At 44.6% G+C, this 18,454-nt stretch overlaps 1 protein-coding gene across 2 annotated transcripts in view; it reads right to left on the bottom strand.

Annotated features, from left to right (window-relative positions):
- The window catches only part of CRIM1 (cysteine rich transmembrane BMP regulator 1), a 208,173-nt gene that overhangs the window by 12,160 nt on the left and 177,559 nt on the right, over nucleotides 1–18,454 (bottom strand). For both annotated transcript variants that reach the window (XM_040224625.1, XM_040224626.1), the window contains one exon: nucleotides 1,423–1,617. In XM_040224625.1, the coding sequence (XP_040080559.1) occupies nucleotides 1,423–1,617 (195 nt within the window). The remainder of the gene's footprint in view (nucleotides 1–1,422; nucleotides 1,618–18,454) is intronic.

Genomic DNA, 18,454 nt, shown 5'->3' with positions numbered 1-18,454 from the left:
ATAAGTAAGATCAAGTTTTACCATTTAGATCATTACAAGCTGATTACTAGGAAAACTGGTATGAAACTTGGGAATCAGGCGAAACGTATTAGATAAAGCAACTTGGATGGGAAATACATTTCTCCTCATACTTCTCATGCAAAACACTTGCAGGTTCTGTTTCTCCAATGTGCACACCTATTGATACAACATGGAAGCGACCTTCTGACTCTTGGTCTACATCATTAACAAGGCCAAGGGGACTAAAAGCACCCAACAGAGGGATCTGAAAAGGGCTCAGTCTCCTGACCCTTTTAAAGTATTCCCTTCTTTTTAGGGGATAAATGGACATTTTTAGAACTGTCTTGCTTACACAGCACCTAAACAAAAGGCAAACCTGTGCTGAGCTCAATGAAACCCTTGAGATTTAACTGACCGTGCCATTTTACAAGTGCGTGGCGCTGATGCCCTTCTAAGCTGCTGTGACCTCTAGCCCACTGTGCTGCACGGAGCCAGAGTCTCTAATGCAATGCTACAAGGAAACACAGAATCAGGGTGAAGATGCAGGGCTCTCGCCTCGCTGAGGAGCTCCCTGGGCTCCTAGAGTGAGCCCTCTCTTCGGTCTGTGAGGTCTGGGCTGCCTGCGAGGTCTGTGTGTCCAGGGCTTTTGATCTGGACACTGCCCAGAGGCTGTCTTGACAAGGGCTCAGGCCCTGCATCGCTGGGATGAGGGGCAGAAAACAAAGGAGCTGTTTTGGCAGGAGACACAGGCAGGGAATCCAGAAGGCCTGGGGGAGGATCTGGGCAGCCGAGGGGGGCTTAGGTTTAAACTGAGAGGCGGATTACTGGGCTGATGTGAACGGCGGGATGTGGAAACAGATGCAGACAAGTGATCCATCTGCAACAGCCAGCTGGGGGTGTGCTCTGTGGTTCCTGTCCTCGGTGGGAAGAGATGGAAAGTTCAGGGCAGACAGCCCGGGACTGCCAGAACTGATGCACTGAAGAGACTGGGCCAGGATCGTGTTCTTTAAATGCAGCTCTTCCATTTTGGTTTTGGGAGACAGTCACCTTAGAAGAGCTGTCCAGTGTATCCCCTACTCTGTCTGATCATGGACCTTTGTTACTAGGCTCAGCCAACACTGCCCTCAAACTGTGCTGCTCGGATACGGCAGATGTCATTAATACCCATGAGGGTATACCCATCAGGCCCACCACTGACATTTTAGAGAATGCCAATCAGAAGAACCAGAGCAATTCCAGAATGGAACCAAAATCAGGCGCTCACCTAGAGGTCACAGTCTCTCAAGCTACCCTCCATGTCTCTCTCTGGGCCAAAGGAATTAGTTCCATAGGGTTGGGTCCAGGAGGCTCTCAGTCTGCTCTAGTTTGCTCTGAAAATCAACATCACAGGATGAAAAGTGGCAGGGTGGCAGCATAAGATACCTGGGCACATGGGGCAGCAGCTGCCTTCCACGTTGATGGGCTCGACGCAGGGCAGCGGCGGGCAGCTGACGGTGGAGCAGAGGGTCTGGCCCTGCAGGCAGTAGCAGTGCGTGCAGCTGTCGATGTCCCAGCGCTCCTCGTCCGCGTAGGCCTTCCCGCTGAAGTGGCATACCACCTTCTTTGGGATTGTGTCCTCTAGGGAAAAAAGAGGACACACGGTGGAGTCACTCCGTGTGACAAGCACAACTTTTCAACATAGTTGAGATGTAAAGGGGGATAGCACGGCGCAATCACGGCACGTTCTGGGATGCCCAGCACTGGGTGAGAGTTCCGCTTCCCCAGTCCCCTGGTTCAGCAGACTCGTCGGAACACTCATCTTGTGGCCTCGACCTGCTCAAGGGCCATCAAGGCTGACGCAGGGTGGTAATTATAGCAACCAGCCAGGAAATGTACTCGCTGGCCAAGAGTCATTGGACTGTCATTGCAAAATATACAAACTCCATCACTGTATGGCTGTTGAACACGCCAGGTGAAAAAACTAAAACACAAATAGGTAAGGAGACGTGTCCAGAGGTTTTGTTCCATGTGGAAAGAGATTAAAAAGTCCAGCTGAGTATCCTTATAGAAACAACTTCCATCTCCAGTTACTCTCTGTAACGAGATGATGCAGGCAAGGGGAAGGAATGACGATGGCCTCTCCCAGGGAGCCGGCAGGTTTCCTGTGCTCTCCTACAGGGAACTCGGACGGAGATAACCATTTCCTTCATTTTACAGGAATGCTGGATGCATTTCCCTCTCATCAACCAGGACATTCCTACTTCAAAAACAACCTTATTTCAATCTATTATTTCCAGCCAAGTATGGTTTGTGAAAACAATACATTCTTTAAGAGTCAGTTTTTGTATATAAGAATTTACACAAAACTGGCTCAGTCGTGTCCAACTCTTTGCAGCGCCATGGACTGTAGCCCGCCAGGCTCCTCTGTCCATGGGAACTCTCTAGGCAAGAATACTGGAGTGGGTTGCCATGCCCTCCTCCAGAGGATCTTCCCAACCCAGGGACTGAACCCAGGTCTCCAGATTCTTGACCATCCGAGGCTGATGTAAGAATTTACAGTGTAACACATTCTGCTCTTTCTCCTCTGTCCCTCCCGGCTGTCCTTGTATCCTCCTTCCCCCAACCTTTTCCTTGAAAGTTCCTTTCTCTTTAACTCAACACCTTCTCCTGGTTTATCTGAACTTATTTCTAGTGGTCACATTCCCTCCAGAACTCAGAGTGAGGCCCAATGACCAGCAAAGCAGAGATGGGGTCAATCAATGGAGAGACACAGGATGGGGTAGGGCAGCCTCTCCCTGTCACTGGCCAGGCTGATAATGGGATGGCTTATACTAACCTGGGGAAATTCTATGCTCAGCTTCTACCGGCAGCTCCACTCACCACTGCATGCAGGCTAGGAAGCTTCAGTCATGTCCGAGTCTGTGACCCTATGGACTGTAGTCCTACACGCTCCTCAGTCAATGGGATTCTCCAGGCAAGAATACCGGAGTGGGCTGCCATATCCTCCTCCAGGGGATCATCCTGACCCAGGGATCAAACCTGCGTCTCTTATATCTCCTGCATTGGCAGGCAGGTTCCTTACCACTAGCGCCACCTGGAAAGCCCACTCACCACTGGTAACTGGTTAATGAAAAACTATAAAAGCATCTGGAAGGAAAGTTCCTTAGGAAAGAAGTGGGGTGGGGAGCTCAGTTTCTTCCTGGAAGGCACGTAGGAAGGTCTGGCCAGAGCAGTGTTCGCTGCCCAGGCCCAAAGGACAGAACTCACAATGCCTGAGGGGCAAGGAGGGACATTCCTGTGCAAGGTACAAGGCCCACACCCTCTGCAGTCAAGTGTTCCTGGGAGGCTGGAATCGCTCCTTGAACAGCCAGCAGGAAGCTTCCCATGGAGCTCTTCCAGAGAAGGATCACAGGCAGAAATATGTCTTTGGAATCCATACTCTCTTCTTACCAATCACTCAAGCATATGCCCCTGATAGATGGCACCAATAATGTCTCATGACTCTGATATTTTGTGTTGCCAAAGACGGAAGTTTCAGTCCATAATGGAATGTTATAAGTAATCGTGGAAATGAATCTGTCAAGTATTTAAATGCATAATATCTCTGCTTCCCAATGCTTTTTCACTATTTCTGTCATTACTGTTGCCTTGAGGTTCAGTAAGGGAGACAGTTAAGTTCCAGTTGTAAAAATTCCACAGCAATAAGAGAAGAGACTTTGTATGATTTCAGTATCTTTAGACCATGAAATTTTTGTACCTTTGCTTTAATCCCTGGATATATATCCCAGTATCTCTAGTTTACAGTCTGTGGGAACTTGAATTTGCATCCTGCTGTTGTGTGGGAAAAAAAAAAAGTTCTAGTTGTAAGCAGAAATTTTTTAATATCTCTTTAAAAATGTATTTCATTGTATCTGGGAATACTCCATAGAAAGGGCTCTGGTGCATGGACCAATAAGCTTAAAAATTCATTTGGAGGCTTTCATATCAAACTCATCTCAGAAGTTTTCACTAATCTGAAATCCTTAGAGGAGGTGATTTTGTTAAGATACCCAAAATATACACAGTGAATGGCTGAGCAGAATCACTTAATGAACTTAATTCAAGTAATACACTGACCTCGAGCCAACTCTTGATTGAGGACATTAAATTTGCCATCAAATCTATAGAGTCTATTATGCAGAGGACTCTTTATGAAAGGAAGCATTCCTTCATAAAGCAATATTACTGATTACATTTTCCATACACCTTGCAACAGCTTACATGATGGACCAATATCACTGCATAAAATTGGAGTAATGCATTACAGTGCAAGGACCTTCGAGGAGAAGGTTACAATGTTCACCTCATCTTGTCCCTCACTTTATCTACTTTGTGTTTTTCCTCCTAGAGGTATTTTGCCAGTTCTTTTCTTAGAGAAGAGGCAGAAGACAATGAGAAAGAGCCACAGAGAGGATGAGGAGTCATTTTAATAAAAGAAGTTCATCTCAAGGGCAAGCACTGGTCTGTATTTTCTTAAGATCGAGGCAAAAACACCCATCGCACCTTAAGACATTTAACTAATTAATGCTAATACAAGTCAGGTTAAAATTATCTATAATATTAAGATATTAAAATAGTGGTTATATGTTAAACATTATAAAGACATTCATTCATTTATTCTACAAACATTTATCATCAATGGGAAAAAAGGCAGGACCTGGACCCTGACCCAGAGGGCTGAGCAAAAGTGGGGGAGAAAGGCTATGGAGACTGGGACTCCTCACCAGGTATCACGCAGCAGCCACTGTTTCGTGAATTCAGTACGGAGCTGGACCACACAACTCAGAGGGCGGAGCAACTAACTCTGCTGGGGGAACTGGGAGAGGCTTTGCCCAGGATTTGATGTTTTAGTTTTATTTTGAGAGATGAGTAGAAGATGAAGAAGCTGGAAAGAAGGGTACTGAAAGCAGACAGTGGTGTGCCCAACAGCCTGCCCCACTAGAAGGACAGCAGGAGGTGTGAGGGCTGAGGGCAGGACGGCTGGAGATGAGGCGGGGGTCAGACCGTGAAGGGCCATGAAGAACGAGGACAAAGTTAGGTCCTTCCTGCAGTGCAGGGGATGGGCCTTAATCAGTTTTTTCTTCAAGAAGAGAACCCCAGAATATGACAGCTGCTGCTGCTGCTAAGTCACTTCAGTCATGTCCGACTCTGTGCGACCCCATAGACGGCAGCCCACCAGGCTCCCCCATCCCTGCGATTCTCCAGGCAAGAACACTGGAGTGGGTTGCCATTTCCTTCTCCAATGCATGCAAGTGAAAAGTGAAAGTGAAGTTGCTCAGTCGTGTCCAACTCTTTGCGACCCCATGGACTGCAGCCTACCAGGGTCCTCCGTCCATGGGATTTTCCAGGCAAGAGTACTAGAGTGGGGTGCCATCGCCTTCTCCGGGAATATGACAGTATGGAGGCCTAAATGGGATTAGGAAGATGGGCACACTGTTGATAGGGATGTGCTATGGGCCTGGAGTAATGGGGTATGGAGATGGTGATGTGGTGATGGGAATGGAGAGCCAAGGCGAGGTTTAGAGCGATTTCTGAGAAACAGTGGCCAGGATATGGATGGTGTGGGGACAGAGGCATGAAGGACGACTCTGTTTCCTGAATGGGAGGTGATGCAGAAGTAATTCCAATGTATGAGTCACTTTCCTGCTTTAAGAAATAAACAGCTGGTGAGCCTGTCAAGGACCTGGTCAAGGCTTATCAAACCAGATATTCCAGTGGGTCAATCAGCGGTGCAGCGGTTGACCTTCAAACTCTTTGTTTTTCTGTTATGAACGCAACCATGAGGCTGCCTCTAGGGCAGAACTGATTTGGGGCTCGACAAGTAAAAGTGGTGCCGAGAAATGCCATCTAGTCAAGGCTATGGTTTTTCCAGTAGTCATGTATGGATGTGAGAGTTGGACCGTGAAGAAACCTGAGCACCAAAGAATTGATGCTTTTGAACTGTGGTGTTGGAGAAGACTGAGAGTCCTTCGGACTGCAAGGAGATCAAATCAGTCAATCCTAAAGGAAATCAGTCCTGAATAGTCGTTGGAAGGACTAATGCTGAAGCTGAAGCTCCAATATTTTGGCCACCTGATGCAAAGGGCTGACTCATCTGCAAAGACCCTGATGCTGGGAAAGACTGAAGGCAGGAGGAGAAGGTGACAACAGAGGATGAGATGGTTGGATGGCATCACCGACTCGATGGACATGAGTTTGAACAAGTTCCTGAAGTTGGTGATGGACAGGGAAGCCTGGCGTGCTGCAGTCCACGGGGTCACAGAGTCAGACATGACTAAGCGACTGAACTGACGTGAAGTAAAAGGGGACACGTTTTAGTCTCCAGCGGTGAAGATGCAGGGTAACAGGCAAGTAGGTAAGCTGGCAGTATCCCTCAGGTATCTTTGCAAACCTTAAACTTCCTTGATCCAATAATTCTATTTTCAGTCCGCTGTCCCAAGAAATAATCAGAAAAGACCTCAAATAGGTTGTTTACATAGATGTCCATCACAATATTATTTATAATAGCAAGAAATTAGGGGGAAAAAAAACCCTGTGTCCAACAACTTGGGACTACTGAAATGACTCATGGTACAATCATATATGAAAGAATACTGTGCAGCTATTAAAATGCATCATGTGTAGTATAAGCTCAATCACATAAAGAGAAAAATCTGGAATTGTCTAGAAAGAAATGAAAATGTTAACAGTAAGTAACTGTTAGAACCAAGGGTGACTTTTTCTTTTTTTCTGCAATGGTTATGAGTTACTCTTGATAAAGGCAAAAATATTAAATTATCTCAAACAGACACGTCCATGCATTACCCACCTGCCCCTCATCCCCAACACTGCCCTCCCCGCCAGCCCCGACACACACATACACGCAGACACACACACACTGAAGGAAAGAGCTTAGTCTAAGCCTGCTTCTAAAGAATATGGTCACGCGTGTGGCACTTTCTGAAGGCTGCTGACCCACTCTGAGGAATTTCAATGGACTGCAAGCAAAGAAATGAAACCGTGGAAGACAGGCCAGAGATCAAATGCTGAGCTGCAGCATAACTTGGTGTTTCTGTAACTACTCAATCGGGAACTTACTGTATGATATCACTGTCCCAAAGAGTATTCATAAAATGATAAAAGACGGAGAGAAACTACTCTGGCTCTCTTAGAAGGCAATGGGTTGAACGAAGAACTTTTACTATATATTAGATGAAACTAAACTTTCTCATTTGATTTTGTTACAAAAATAAGTCTGTTTCTAAATTCAAGGAAGATGAAGAGTTCACAGCAGCAACGTGAAGACAGCGCAACAGTGAAAGCCATTAACTGGGAACTGACCCGCTGAGGCTGCAGCAGGCCCCAGGCACAGGTGCTAAGGCAGAGTCAGGTGGAGCCCCAAGAGTTTCAGGGGCCATGATGAAGCTCTTCCCCTCCAGGGAGGGGGCTGACTACCATGGGCCCAATATCCAGTTGCTTCTACCAGTTTATCTCTATTCCATTCAAGTTCTCAGCACATTGTCTTGGAAACATCTCACCTTCAACTTCAGTTCATTTTCAACAGAATTAACTTTGACTTGAGGTCAGGAGGCTCTCTTATTAGGTTCAAACAATGGGTGTAGGCGAGGGGTGGTAGAGCTGGTTAGCAGGTGCCTGTCAACTGCTGGTGGGAAGCAGGAGCTGAGAGTGCATCTCTCACTGGGGCTTCCCAGGGGGTGTAGCGATAAAGAATCCACCTGCCAATGCTGGGAGACCCCGGTTCAATCCCTGGGTTGGGAAGATCCCCTAGAGAAGGAAATGGCAACCCACTCCAATACTTTTGCCTGGAAAATTCCATGGACAGAGAAGCTGGTGGGTGAGTCCATGGAGTCACAAAGAGTAGGACACAACGGAGCGATTGAGCTTGCACACACGGATCCAAAAAAAGATCTTTTAAAGGGACCTGAGATGTCTCAAGGTTTGCCCAGAAGTCTAAAACCAGTGTTTGGGCTTGTGTGCAGAATCAGCTGGGCCACACAGCAAGATCTAAGATCCATATGACCAGCACTCTCACAGCTGATCTCCTTACAGACTGCAAGTCCGAGGATGCAAATGGCAGAGACGAGAGAGGGTTTCGAAAGAAGGATTTAGGGCCAAGCACTGAAGAAGAGAACTGCTGAGCATTTGTGGTACCCAGGCGCCGTGCTCAAGAGCCCCTAACGTTCAGCAAGAGGAAGGAATCTAGTAACCAAGCAGCAGGCAGTGGAGCCTGAATCTACTCCTGCCTCCACCTGACTGCAAAGCAAACCACTTTCTCTGCCCTGCCTACATGCATGCTCAGTCGTGTCCGACTCTGTGACTCCATGGACTGTAGCCACCAGGCTCCTCTGATCATGAGGTTTTCCAGGCAAGAAGGCTGGTGTGGGTTGCCATTCCCTCCTCCAAGGGATCTTCCCAACCCAGGGGTTGAACCCACGTCTCCTGGGTCCCCTGCATTGGCAGGCAGTTTCTTTACCACTGAGCCACCTGGGAGCTCTACCTAACGGCTCCCTCTCTTACCCTCCCAGGAACACACAGAGCCCTCTTCCTGTGGTCTTGACTATGCCTGGGCCTCTCTGGAACAGTGGACGGCTTTTGGGCTCTCCAGCTTTTTCAGGTGGAGGTCAAGCTGAATCCAATGTCCTGACCCGGGGTGAGCCATGGTTAGCAGTGGACAGTTTACATCAGGGCTGGCTGGCTTGAGGATGTGGACTTCAGTCCAGGACAAGCCCCATTTTCTCTTTTCAAAAGAAAAATGTTCCCCCTGATGCTTGCAGGGGGTGGTTTTCTGTGATATCCTCAAATCTGATCAGTTTGAGTACAAAATCAATATATTTCATAACAGTACAGTTTGTTTCTTCAAACATGCTTTAAAACAAAGCTGCACTTAAGATGTGGGTTGGTCACCACTCTGGGGAACTTTCATGTGAAATAAATGAGGACTCCTGTTTTTGAAAAAAGCCTTGACTAATTTTTTCCAGGGTGGCTGCTATGTGGCCCAGATTAGACTAGACTAGATTTTAGTTAATTAGATTTTGGTTAATGAGGCTTTATAGAAACATCTTTTCTCTAGACCAAATTTCATCTGAAAAGCCAATGATCTAAACAGAGAAAGTATGTTGTGATTTTCAGTTTCACTGATGGATCCCAGTGCTATTTCTTTTTTTTTTTTTTAAATTAAAGTATAGCTGATTTACAATGTTGTGTCAATCTCAGCTGTACAGCAAAGTGACTAAGTTTTACATAAACACACGTTCATTTTTAAAAATATTTTTTTCCATTATGATTTATCCCAGGAGGTTGGACTTAATTCCCTGTGTTATACAGTAGGAGCTTGTTGTTTATCCATTCTAAATGTAATAGTCTGCATCTACCAACCGCAAATTCTAGTCCAACACCCCCCACCGCCCGGAACCACAGGTCTGATCTCTATGCCCGTGAGTCTGTTTCTGTTTCATAGATAGGTTCATTCGTGTCAGAGTTTAGATACTACATAATAGTAATATCATATGGATTTGTCTTTCTCTGTCTGACTTCACTTAGTACGATAATCTCCAGGTCCATCCACGTTGCTGCAAATGCCCCTACTTCTCACATGCTCACTTCTTTTCTTGGATGGATCACGTCCTCCCATGGCACCTTTGGGTCAATTTGAGAAAAGCTCTGTCAAAAAAGTTTAGAAATGACTTGATTTACAGGGAGATATGGTGGCTAATTTACCTGATTTGAGGCTATAAATAATCAATAAAGTCATTGTAGATTTTGGGGGAAAACAATATAGCCTAATTGAAAGTCCACATAAAAGCATTTAAAATTTTAAGATTGAAGAGGGATATAGAAAGAGAGACATGGGACCTATCCAACTAAAAGCATCTGAATGGTTTATATTTGGTTATTGAGTGGGTTGTGCCATTTCATTCTGTTGTATTCATCACTCTGAAGAGCTGCTTATGCTGACAGTAACATTAGGTTTATTCTCCCATAGCTAATAATAATCATAACCTCCACTGACTGACCGCCTACTCTGTCCTGGGCATGGTGCTAACCAAACTTTTTGTTTTTTGTTTGTTTGGTTGTGCTGCAAGGCTTGTGGGGATCTTAGTTCCCTAATTCACTAGGAACTGAACCCAGGCCCTTGGCAGTGAGAGTACAGAGTCCTAACCACTGGACCACCAGGGAATTCCCTAATGGAGCCTTTTTTACGAGTCAATTTCACACGCTTTCCACAACCCAATGGAACAGGGTGTATCTGAATTCCACAGAAAACTGAGGCACAGAAAAAACAAGTAACTTGTGCAGAACGCATGCCTAGGAAGTGGCAGGGCCAGAAGGGGAACCACACGCACCTCCATAGCTGCACACCATCTGCCTGCCGTGTCCCCAGTGGGATAACCCTCGGGGGGGCACGTTCCTCGGCAGGGATGTGGGCCACACAAACAAAAGTGGCTACTGCTCACGACTCTGGAGAATGGGCACATGCTTCTTGCCCCAGTGTCTGATGAGGCTGGAGGTCTTTATAACACTTCGCTGACGGCTCAGCGGGTAAAGAATTCGCCTGCAATGCAGGAGACATAGGTTCGATACCTAGATTGGGAAACTCCCTTGGAGGAGGAAATACTGGAAATGGCAACCTATTCCAGTATTCTTCTCTGGAAAATCCCATGGACAAAGGAGCCTGACAGGCTACAGTCCATGGGGTCGCAAAGAGTTGACTGAGCATGCACATAAGTCATTGCCTTCAAAGGTAGATTACCCTTCAACCGACTGTATCAGACATGGCACAGTCCCGACAAGACTGGAGACATCATGGCTACTGAGGACTCGTGGTTCTTCTCAGGATAATTCCTATTTAACACTCCTCTCTCTCTCAAGGAAGAGGATTAGAGAAGAACGTTCCAAGGAAAAAGTGACGTATGACACTAATATGATAAGGCTTATTTTTAAAACAAACACATTACGAGCTATATACCCCAACAGACGTGATGCCCTTCTAAAATAGTCATTGTTAAGGGCTACAAACAAACTCTAGCACTACTGCCCTTGCTCCACATGGCTTTCGAATTTTTCTTCTGCAAGGATATCCAGGGTCAAATTTTGAAACAAGCAAGGAAGACTGTTACTATTTTATGGCCACTCCTTGGCTGAGGTCAGCTTTGGTATTTGGTTCCTCAGGTCTGGCCTCTATCTTATCCACCAGATTGGTCTGAAGTGACTTTTAGCCTCTATCGGAAAGGAAGGTCCCTTCCTGCTAAAGGATGGAGGGTTATTCCCCATCAGTATCAGCACTGTGAGTCACAGGCTGGGTGTTTAACTCACGGAGCGACCAGACATACATCTTATATTTTTGGATTCAAACAGAAGCAACATTATCTTGCATTCTGTCTGACTACAGTAAAAAATATGTGATCTCTTTCAGTGATAGAGTTTTGAAAGTTCAGTGTGGTTTTTCTTTTTTCCCCCTTTTTCTTGATTCTGGTTATATGGAGAGAGAGGAGGAAGAAGTGATGAGATTTTGAAATGTGAACTCCTTTTGAAGTGACCGCTCCCATTGACTGAAGCTTGCTATTTCACTTCTTTTTAAGATAAGAGAAAAGGCTTACCAGGCCATTAAAAGTTGGATTTTGCTTCTCCTCTTGAGCTATCTTACTAATTACACCATAAAACCCATTAACAGCTGGGGAGAAACCTGGATACTAAAATCGGGTCCTTTTCCTCCTCTCTAAAAGTCCAGGAGCCACTGGTGCAGCATCAGGGGCTGCTCTGAATCCGCGCATGGTGAGAAGAAAGGAGTTTCAGACTCCCTCCCGCCTTTCCTCTGGCAAAGGCTATAAGAAGTAAAATCTGTTAGAAACTGTATGACAGCTGGACTTTTCCATTTCTGCCAGGAGATAACTTTCCTACATAGGTGGTTCAGGTTCTAAATCTGGTTGTGGTAGGTCATGAAGTCAAGAGTCTCAGTGTGGGAGTAACTTCCTGGGAGGAAGTTGGGTGGCTTTAGAAATGGCATCAGTTCTTTCAAATCTCCAGCGTACTATTTAGAGACCTGAGAAGTAATTTACTCTGGGATCCTAGTGGCCAAGAAGCTAAATGCAGCTCTTGCTCCTGGAGCAAGTCCCATCAGAAGCATCCAGCCCAGCGGTGCAGTGGGTGCTCCCCACACCTCACTGTGGAGGGCACCATTCTAGACACCGGGGATGGGGGCATGGCGGGAGGTGGGGAGCGGGGCATTTCTGCCCTTCGGGAGATTCCTGGATCCCAAGGATCTTAGCAGCTTTATGTGACTTCAGGTCCAAACACATGTGCCAAACGACTTGGAAAAAACTGTGCCAACTCCAGGCCCTGCTAATAATAACACACTTCAAACTGATTTCTTAAGATTAAAGTTTGAGGAATTTAAAGAAAACTTTAGTGCAATCATTTAGGCAGGTGGAGAAAGGTACTGGTTACACTGTGGGTAATGTAAGACGAGAAGTGAGAGTGGAAAAGTCGGCAAGCATTTCCACAGAGACGGCTGAGTTAGGGAAGCATGGAGGAGGTGGAAACTGCTGGCTAACTTTCATAAAGCACTGAGAACCTACTATGACCTTACATTTCACTTTCTCTTAGCTGGCAGGACACTGTGATCCCTGCCCTGTGATATACTCTGCATTTTTATATCCCAAGCTGGGCACACTCTACGACGGAGAATCAATGGAATGCGGGTGCCTCCTGTTGGAGAAACTAACTTTACTTTTTTTTTTTTCCTTTTACATAAAGTGGAGATAAACAGAAATCATAACGGAAAAGGAATCTGAGCAAATGAGCAGGTCCCTAAGAAGTGGAGAGATTTGTAGGCACAGAAGATGAAGACTGGTTTTGAACATGCTGGTCTGCTGGAGCTCCAAAGACTTGACAAGGAACACAGAAGCGGAACTCAATGAAGTCTTACTAAAAGCAGGTGCAAGTAGCCTAGACAATTTCAGTGAGGCAGAGATCGAACACAGTTACTCCATCAGCAAGCGATAAAGCTTTTGGCTAAAAATGCAAAAATAAAACTTACTGATTAATCTCAAAAACTGAGTACGTTAGCTTACAACTTTTAGCTTCTAACAAAATACTTGCTCTTAATTCACTTGCACAGAAAGAAAGGACTGAGACAACTGGTCACAGTACTGCCATGTAGGCTGCCTCTTATCTCCATATACTGTGGGGTTTTTTCTTTTTTTTTGGCGGGGGAGGTGGGGCAGAGAAGGGTTATGGCAAGAAGAATGGTGCCTTGTACTCAAAGCTCCTGATCTCTATAATGTCTTCACTGCTGGAAAGGCAGATCTGCTCCTGGTTTTAAAACTTTTCCTGAAAGGCCCATTTCTGCTTTTATTCTGTTTCTTGGGATGGGAGTCCAGGTCTCTTTATAAAGGCCAAAAGAGCCTTTCAGGTTTCTTGAACATATTGGAAAGAATAGGTGCTGACATAGGGTTCCAAGTTAACAGAGAAATTATAAACTTTCCTGAGTTCCTACCAAACTGATAAACGCAGCGATCTCTGATTCCTGCTGCATGCAGAGAAGAGGGACTTTCTCAGCGACAGAACTTATTCATCCTTGAATAAGCATGTTAAGGGCTGATTAAACACTTCCTGGATAGAAGTTCAATGAAACATTCCATTTCGAACTTTCAAGAGTATAAAGATTGACTCTTCTCTAGATTAAGAAAACTCTGAAGTAGAAGCCAGTGGGGCTTCCCAGGGTGGCCAGTTTCTGCACCAGACGTTTCTGTACTTACTGGAGGTGCTTCATCCCATTAGAGCCCGAGCTTGGTCAGTCTGCAGACTGACTTCAGGTCTGACTGCATTTTGTCACTGAAATGTAATCCTGTTAAAGGGGGTCCTCCCCTCTCTTTAGAGGGTGCACAATCAGGGCTGGCCCCCTGGGCAGAAATCAGAGGCAAAAGGCACCTGCTAATATTCTGCAAGCACCGGTGCCAGTCTCCCTTCCCATGTAACAGACGTTTTTAAAATAAGAACACAGAGCCGAAGATCACATAAAGACATGCCACTCAGAAGTTTCCCCCAAGTTAACCAGAACAACCTGAATTTCTATTTGCACAGCCAGGGGCCTGGAAAGGATACAGAAGTGACAGGGGAAAGCTCCCCATGGGATAAGCAAGATGAGATGCTTCCTAGGGTGGAGGGTACGATCTAAACAAACTGAAATCAAACCCTGTTTATTTTTGTCATGACAACTTTAGACCAGTTCCAAAGTTAGTATAGTGCATGACAACCAAATGTTATCCGTCTTACACCCTCCAAACAACGCACAGAAAAGCATCCTGCTTTCCTTTTGCTCAAATCACTCGGCACTGTCTGTGACCACTGGGGTTGCAGAGCAGGGGCCCCAGGGAACTAGAGCTCTGAAGAGCATGCAGGAAGCACCTGGGTGCCTCCCCTGATAGTAAACACCACATCCTTTGCTTCCAGGAATCACAGTGGATCCTGTACAATGAGTCCATGGACTCCTCAAATGGGACTAGCCTCTCAATGCAAACAGAAAAATAAAGGAGCCCCCGCTCTCTTCTGTGTGATGTCCAGAGGCATGGAAGGAAAGTGAAGCTCTGAGGCCTGGAGGCCAGGCACTGCTACCAACCAGTTGCAAAACAAACCTGCAGATACCACGCTGCTTCCACTGGGGTCATGATAAGGTGACTGAGGGCACCATGGGCTATTTAAGCTAGAAGTGTGCAGGATGAAGTATATCACTAAAGTGTTTTCTCAGTTGCGTCCTTCAGAAATTCATCACTGGGATGTGATATCCAGTTTCTCTTGCAGAAAGGTGGGTGCTGTACTTAAAGTGAGATGTGAAGAGTCCCTGTGGTGTCTGCCACCTAGGTCAGGTGCACCGTGTGTTCAAAGAGCTGTAACTCTGAGCCAATGTATATCCATATCCTCTTTACCATTTTAAGGGGCTTTCACATACTGGGCTTCCTGGTGACTCAAATGGTAAAGAATCTGCCTGCAGTGCAGAAGGTCTGAGTTTGATCCCTGGGTCGGGAAGATCCCCTAGGGAAGGGAATGGCTAACCACTCCAGTATTCTTGCCTGGAGAATTCCATGCACAGAGGAGCCTGGCAGGCTCCAGTCCATGGGGTCTCAAAGAGAGGGACATGACTGAACAACAAACAGACTTCACATATGTATGGATTTTTCATAATGGTGGCTCAGACAGTAAAGAATCTGCCTGCAATGCAAGAGACCCAGGTTTGATTCTTGGATGGGGACGATTCCCTGGGGAAGGGAATGGCTACCCACACCATTATTCTTGCCTGGAAAATCCTATGGACAGAGGAGCCTGATGGGCTACAGTCCATAGGGCCAGAAAGAAGTCAGACGCGATGGAGTGACTAAGCATGCATGCACATATGTACATTGCTTAATTTTCACAGAACTTTAGTGACGCACAGAACAATATTATACTCTCATCTTACAGATGAGAAAACTGACCTACAGTTATGTCTTATCACCAAGACTTACAGGTAGAATGTGCCAGAGATGGGGTCCTAACACCTTGGCTTTAAAGTACATTCTCTTCCCAACACTCAGAAGTTTTTAATTTTAGGAAAACTTATTGGAGAAATAGCTGTCAAAAGTGTTCCAATGAAGATGCTAGTATTATAACATGATGGCTTAAAAATGCACAACATTTAGTCCTATGGATTGTATATCTTAGGGACGCTGTATTAACTATTTCCTGTTTGGTTCTTGGGCTGAGTTAAATACACAATAATCAATAGATGTTCCAAATAGACAGTATTTATATTTATCTCTAAGAAAAGATACCTAAACAAATAAACATAAATCTAGGCCAAAAAGAATGTAGTATGATAGACTGATATAAAGTGCAGTCATTACCAAGTTGTAAGTCTTGGTAAGTCTCCTTACCAAGGAGAAATATTATTAATCATTTGCTAGTTAAGATCACTGTGGAGAGGAAATATAATGACACCAGTAAAACTGAGTGCCAAGACAGCTGGACTCCACTTGAAAGCTCCAACTCAAATGTTAATATAAGACATATAAAAACACAAAAGAAGCTAATCTCTAATCAGACAGATGTTTTGATACAACCCACAAGAAAACCACTTTTTCATGTACCATCTATACTAGAACTCATTTTCACAGATCCTTAAAGATATGAGATACTTAAAGACACTTAAAAGATACTGATAACTTGAAGACATGTAATCAGAATATAATTTTGTTCATATCAAATTATGAAATAAATATGTGTGTGTGTAGACAAACACACAAAAGAAAAATGGCTATCCTCCCAAAATAACTAAACCTTTGACAAAAACTTAAATGAGAAAGATGCAGTGACTCAGGGATTTCCAGTCAACAAACTTGGCTCTAAATACCTGACCTTATATATTTTATAAAATAACATACAGCTATAAATAAAAAAAAAATGCTTGCCAAATGCTAAGTTTCAAGACAATTCAGCAAGTCCCGTACATACGGGCGGGTTCCATTCCGAGAGCACATTCTAAGTCTAATTTGTTCATAAGTCCAACAAAGTTAGCCTAGGCACCCAACTAACACAATCGGCTAAATAGCCTTCCCTGATGGCTTTGCAGGTAAAGAATCCATATGCAATGCAGGAGACACAGGAGACTCGGGTTTGATCCCTGGGTCGGGAAGATTTTCTGGAGAAGGAAATGGCAACCCACTTCATTATTCTTGCCTGGGAAATCCCTTGGACAAAGGAGTCTGGTGGGTTCCAGTCCATGCGGTGGCAAAAGAGTCAGACACGACTGAGCAACTAAGCATGCATACAGTACTATACCGTAATGGGTTTACAATACTTTTTACACAAATAATACATTCAAAACAGACACAAAGAAACAGAGAAAACATTTTTAATCTTACAATACACTACCTTCGCAAGTACAATACAGTGCCAGCTATATCACTGCTGCTTCTTCTGCTTGTTTTTGGACATCCTGGGCTTGAAATGAAGACACTGTACTACTGTATTCTATACAGTAAAGCACACAAGAACACAGCCACTTGCAGAAGATACATGAATGTGACAATGTGTGCCAGACATGCAAACTAACTGACGTGACTGAACATGTGAGTGCGTGTTTTCATCTTTGAAAGTTTGCAGCTTCAAGGTTCATATGCTGGGGACTTACTGCATTCTATGCACTGAGTCATACTTATGACTTGGCCCACACAAGAGTTGCTTATTCAGCTCCTCATCTGGTCAGGGGTCGGGAGGGGACCTGAACATCTACATTTCCAAAGTCATCAGGTATGACGCAGCAGTGATATGGGCTTGAAGACCCCAAACATTAAATGAAGAAAGATCTTTATGATCAATGTAGTGCCCTTTCTTTATAATATTTTATAATATTACAGATAATATCTATAGTAATAGATACTATCAATTTTATAATGTTTTATATTACATAATGCAAATATAATAGTTGTGAACATAACATTTGGGAATGACTGCGCTCCTGGACATGGTGCAGATCTGCTGGGTTGCTGACAGAAGATGCTAGTTTGGCCCTTGGCAGAAGCATCACCAACACAGACATCAGAGCAATGGTGATGTGTCAGGACAAGCGTCCCCTCAGGCACAGGAAGTGCTGGTGGTACACCACCTGCTGGCCTTTAGCAGTGATGGGATAAAGATATCACTGAAGCACTGACATAATTTTTTTCTTCAGCAAGTTTCCAAAAAGGCACGTAGCATGTAGTCAGTGATAAGGCCCCAGATGTTACCTTGCAAGTCTGACATGGAGAAGGCATCTGCTGTTTCTAAGGAACCATGTGTCAAATCTGCCATCACACATTAAAATTCCCACCAGGCCTTTTATCCCCACCTGAACTACATTCAAGTCATCTCTTGATTCTCATTCTCCTTTCTTCAAGCCATCATGACAGTCAAAAAGCCTATGAAAATAAAATCTAAGTTTGTCTGTATTTGTGTAGGAAGCTGGAATAGAAAAAATTCAAGAATCTGAAGATGTTCCATTAAAATGATTGGGTAATTACTACTTAGCTTCTTTCCAGTACAAAGATGAATTCCTTAATGATGGGTATTATAAGTAATTAGACAAAGCTGTTCACTTTTCAAAATTAATCATCAATCCTATTAATTATGTGTGTATTACACATTCTATTAAATTAGCACACATAATATGAGGCCTTCACACATTAGAGAGAAGCATTATCACTGCACTTTAGTGACTTGATAATTTATCTGAAAGGAACACCAAACATCTGTAATAATGCTATGTTTAGCAGGATCACCCTTTTCAGTTCTCTTGTGGTAGGAAAAAAGGCTACTTTACAAGATGAAAGCAAGAACACTTTTCTTCAGAAGTTTTATCACTAAAAAAAGGAAGTCAGATCAAAGGCAGGTATCTGGTTTTTCAGAAATCTATATTTGATTGATT

This window comes from Oryx dammah, unplaced genomic scaffold, assembly GCF_014754425.2.
Source record: "Oryx dammah isolate SB20612 unplaced genomic scaffold, SCBI_Odam_1.1 HiC_scaffold_25, whole genome shotgun sequence".
In the NCBI taxonomy this organism is placed as follows: Eukaryota; Metazoa; Chordata; class Mammalia; order Artiodactyla; family Bovidae; genus Oryx; species Oryx dammah.
This window is presented reverse-complemented; position numbering and strand designations above follow the sequence as displayed.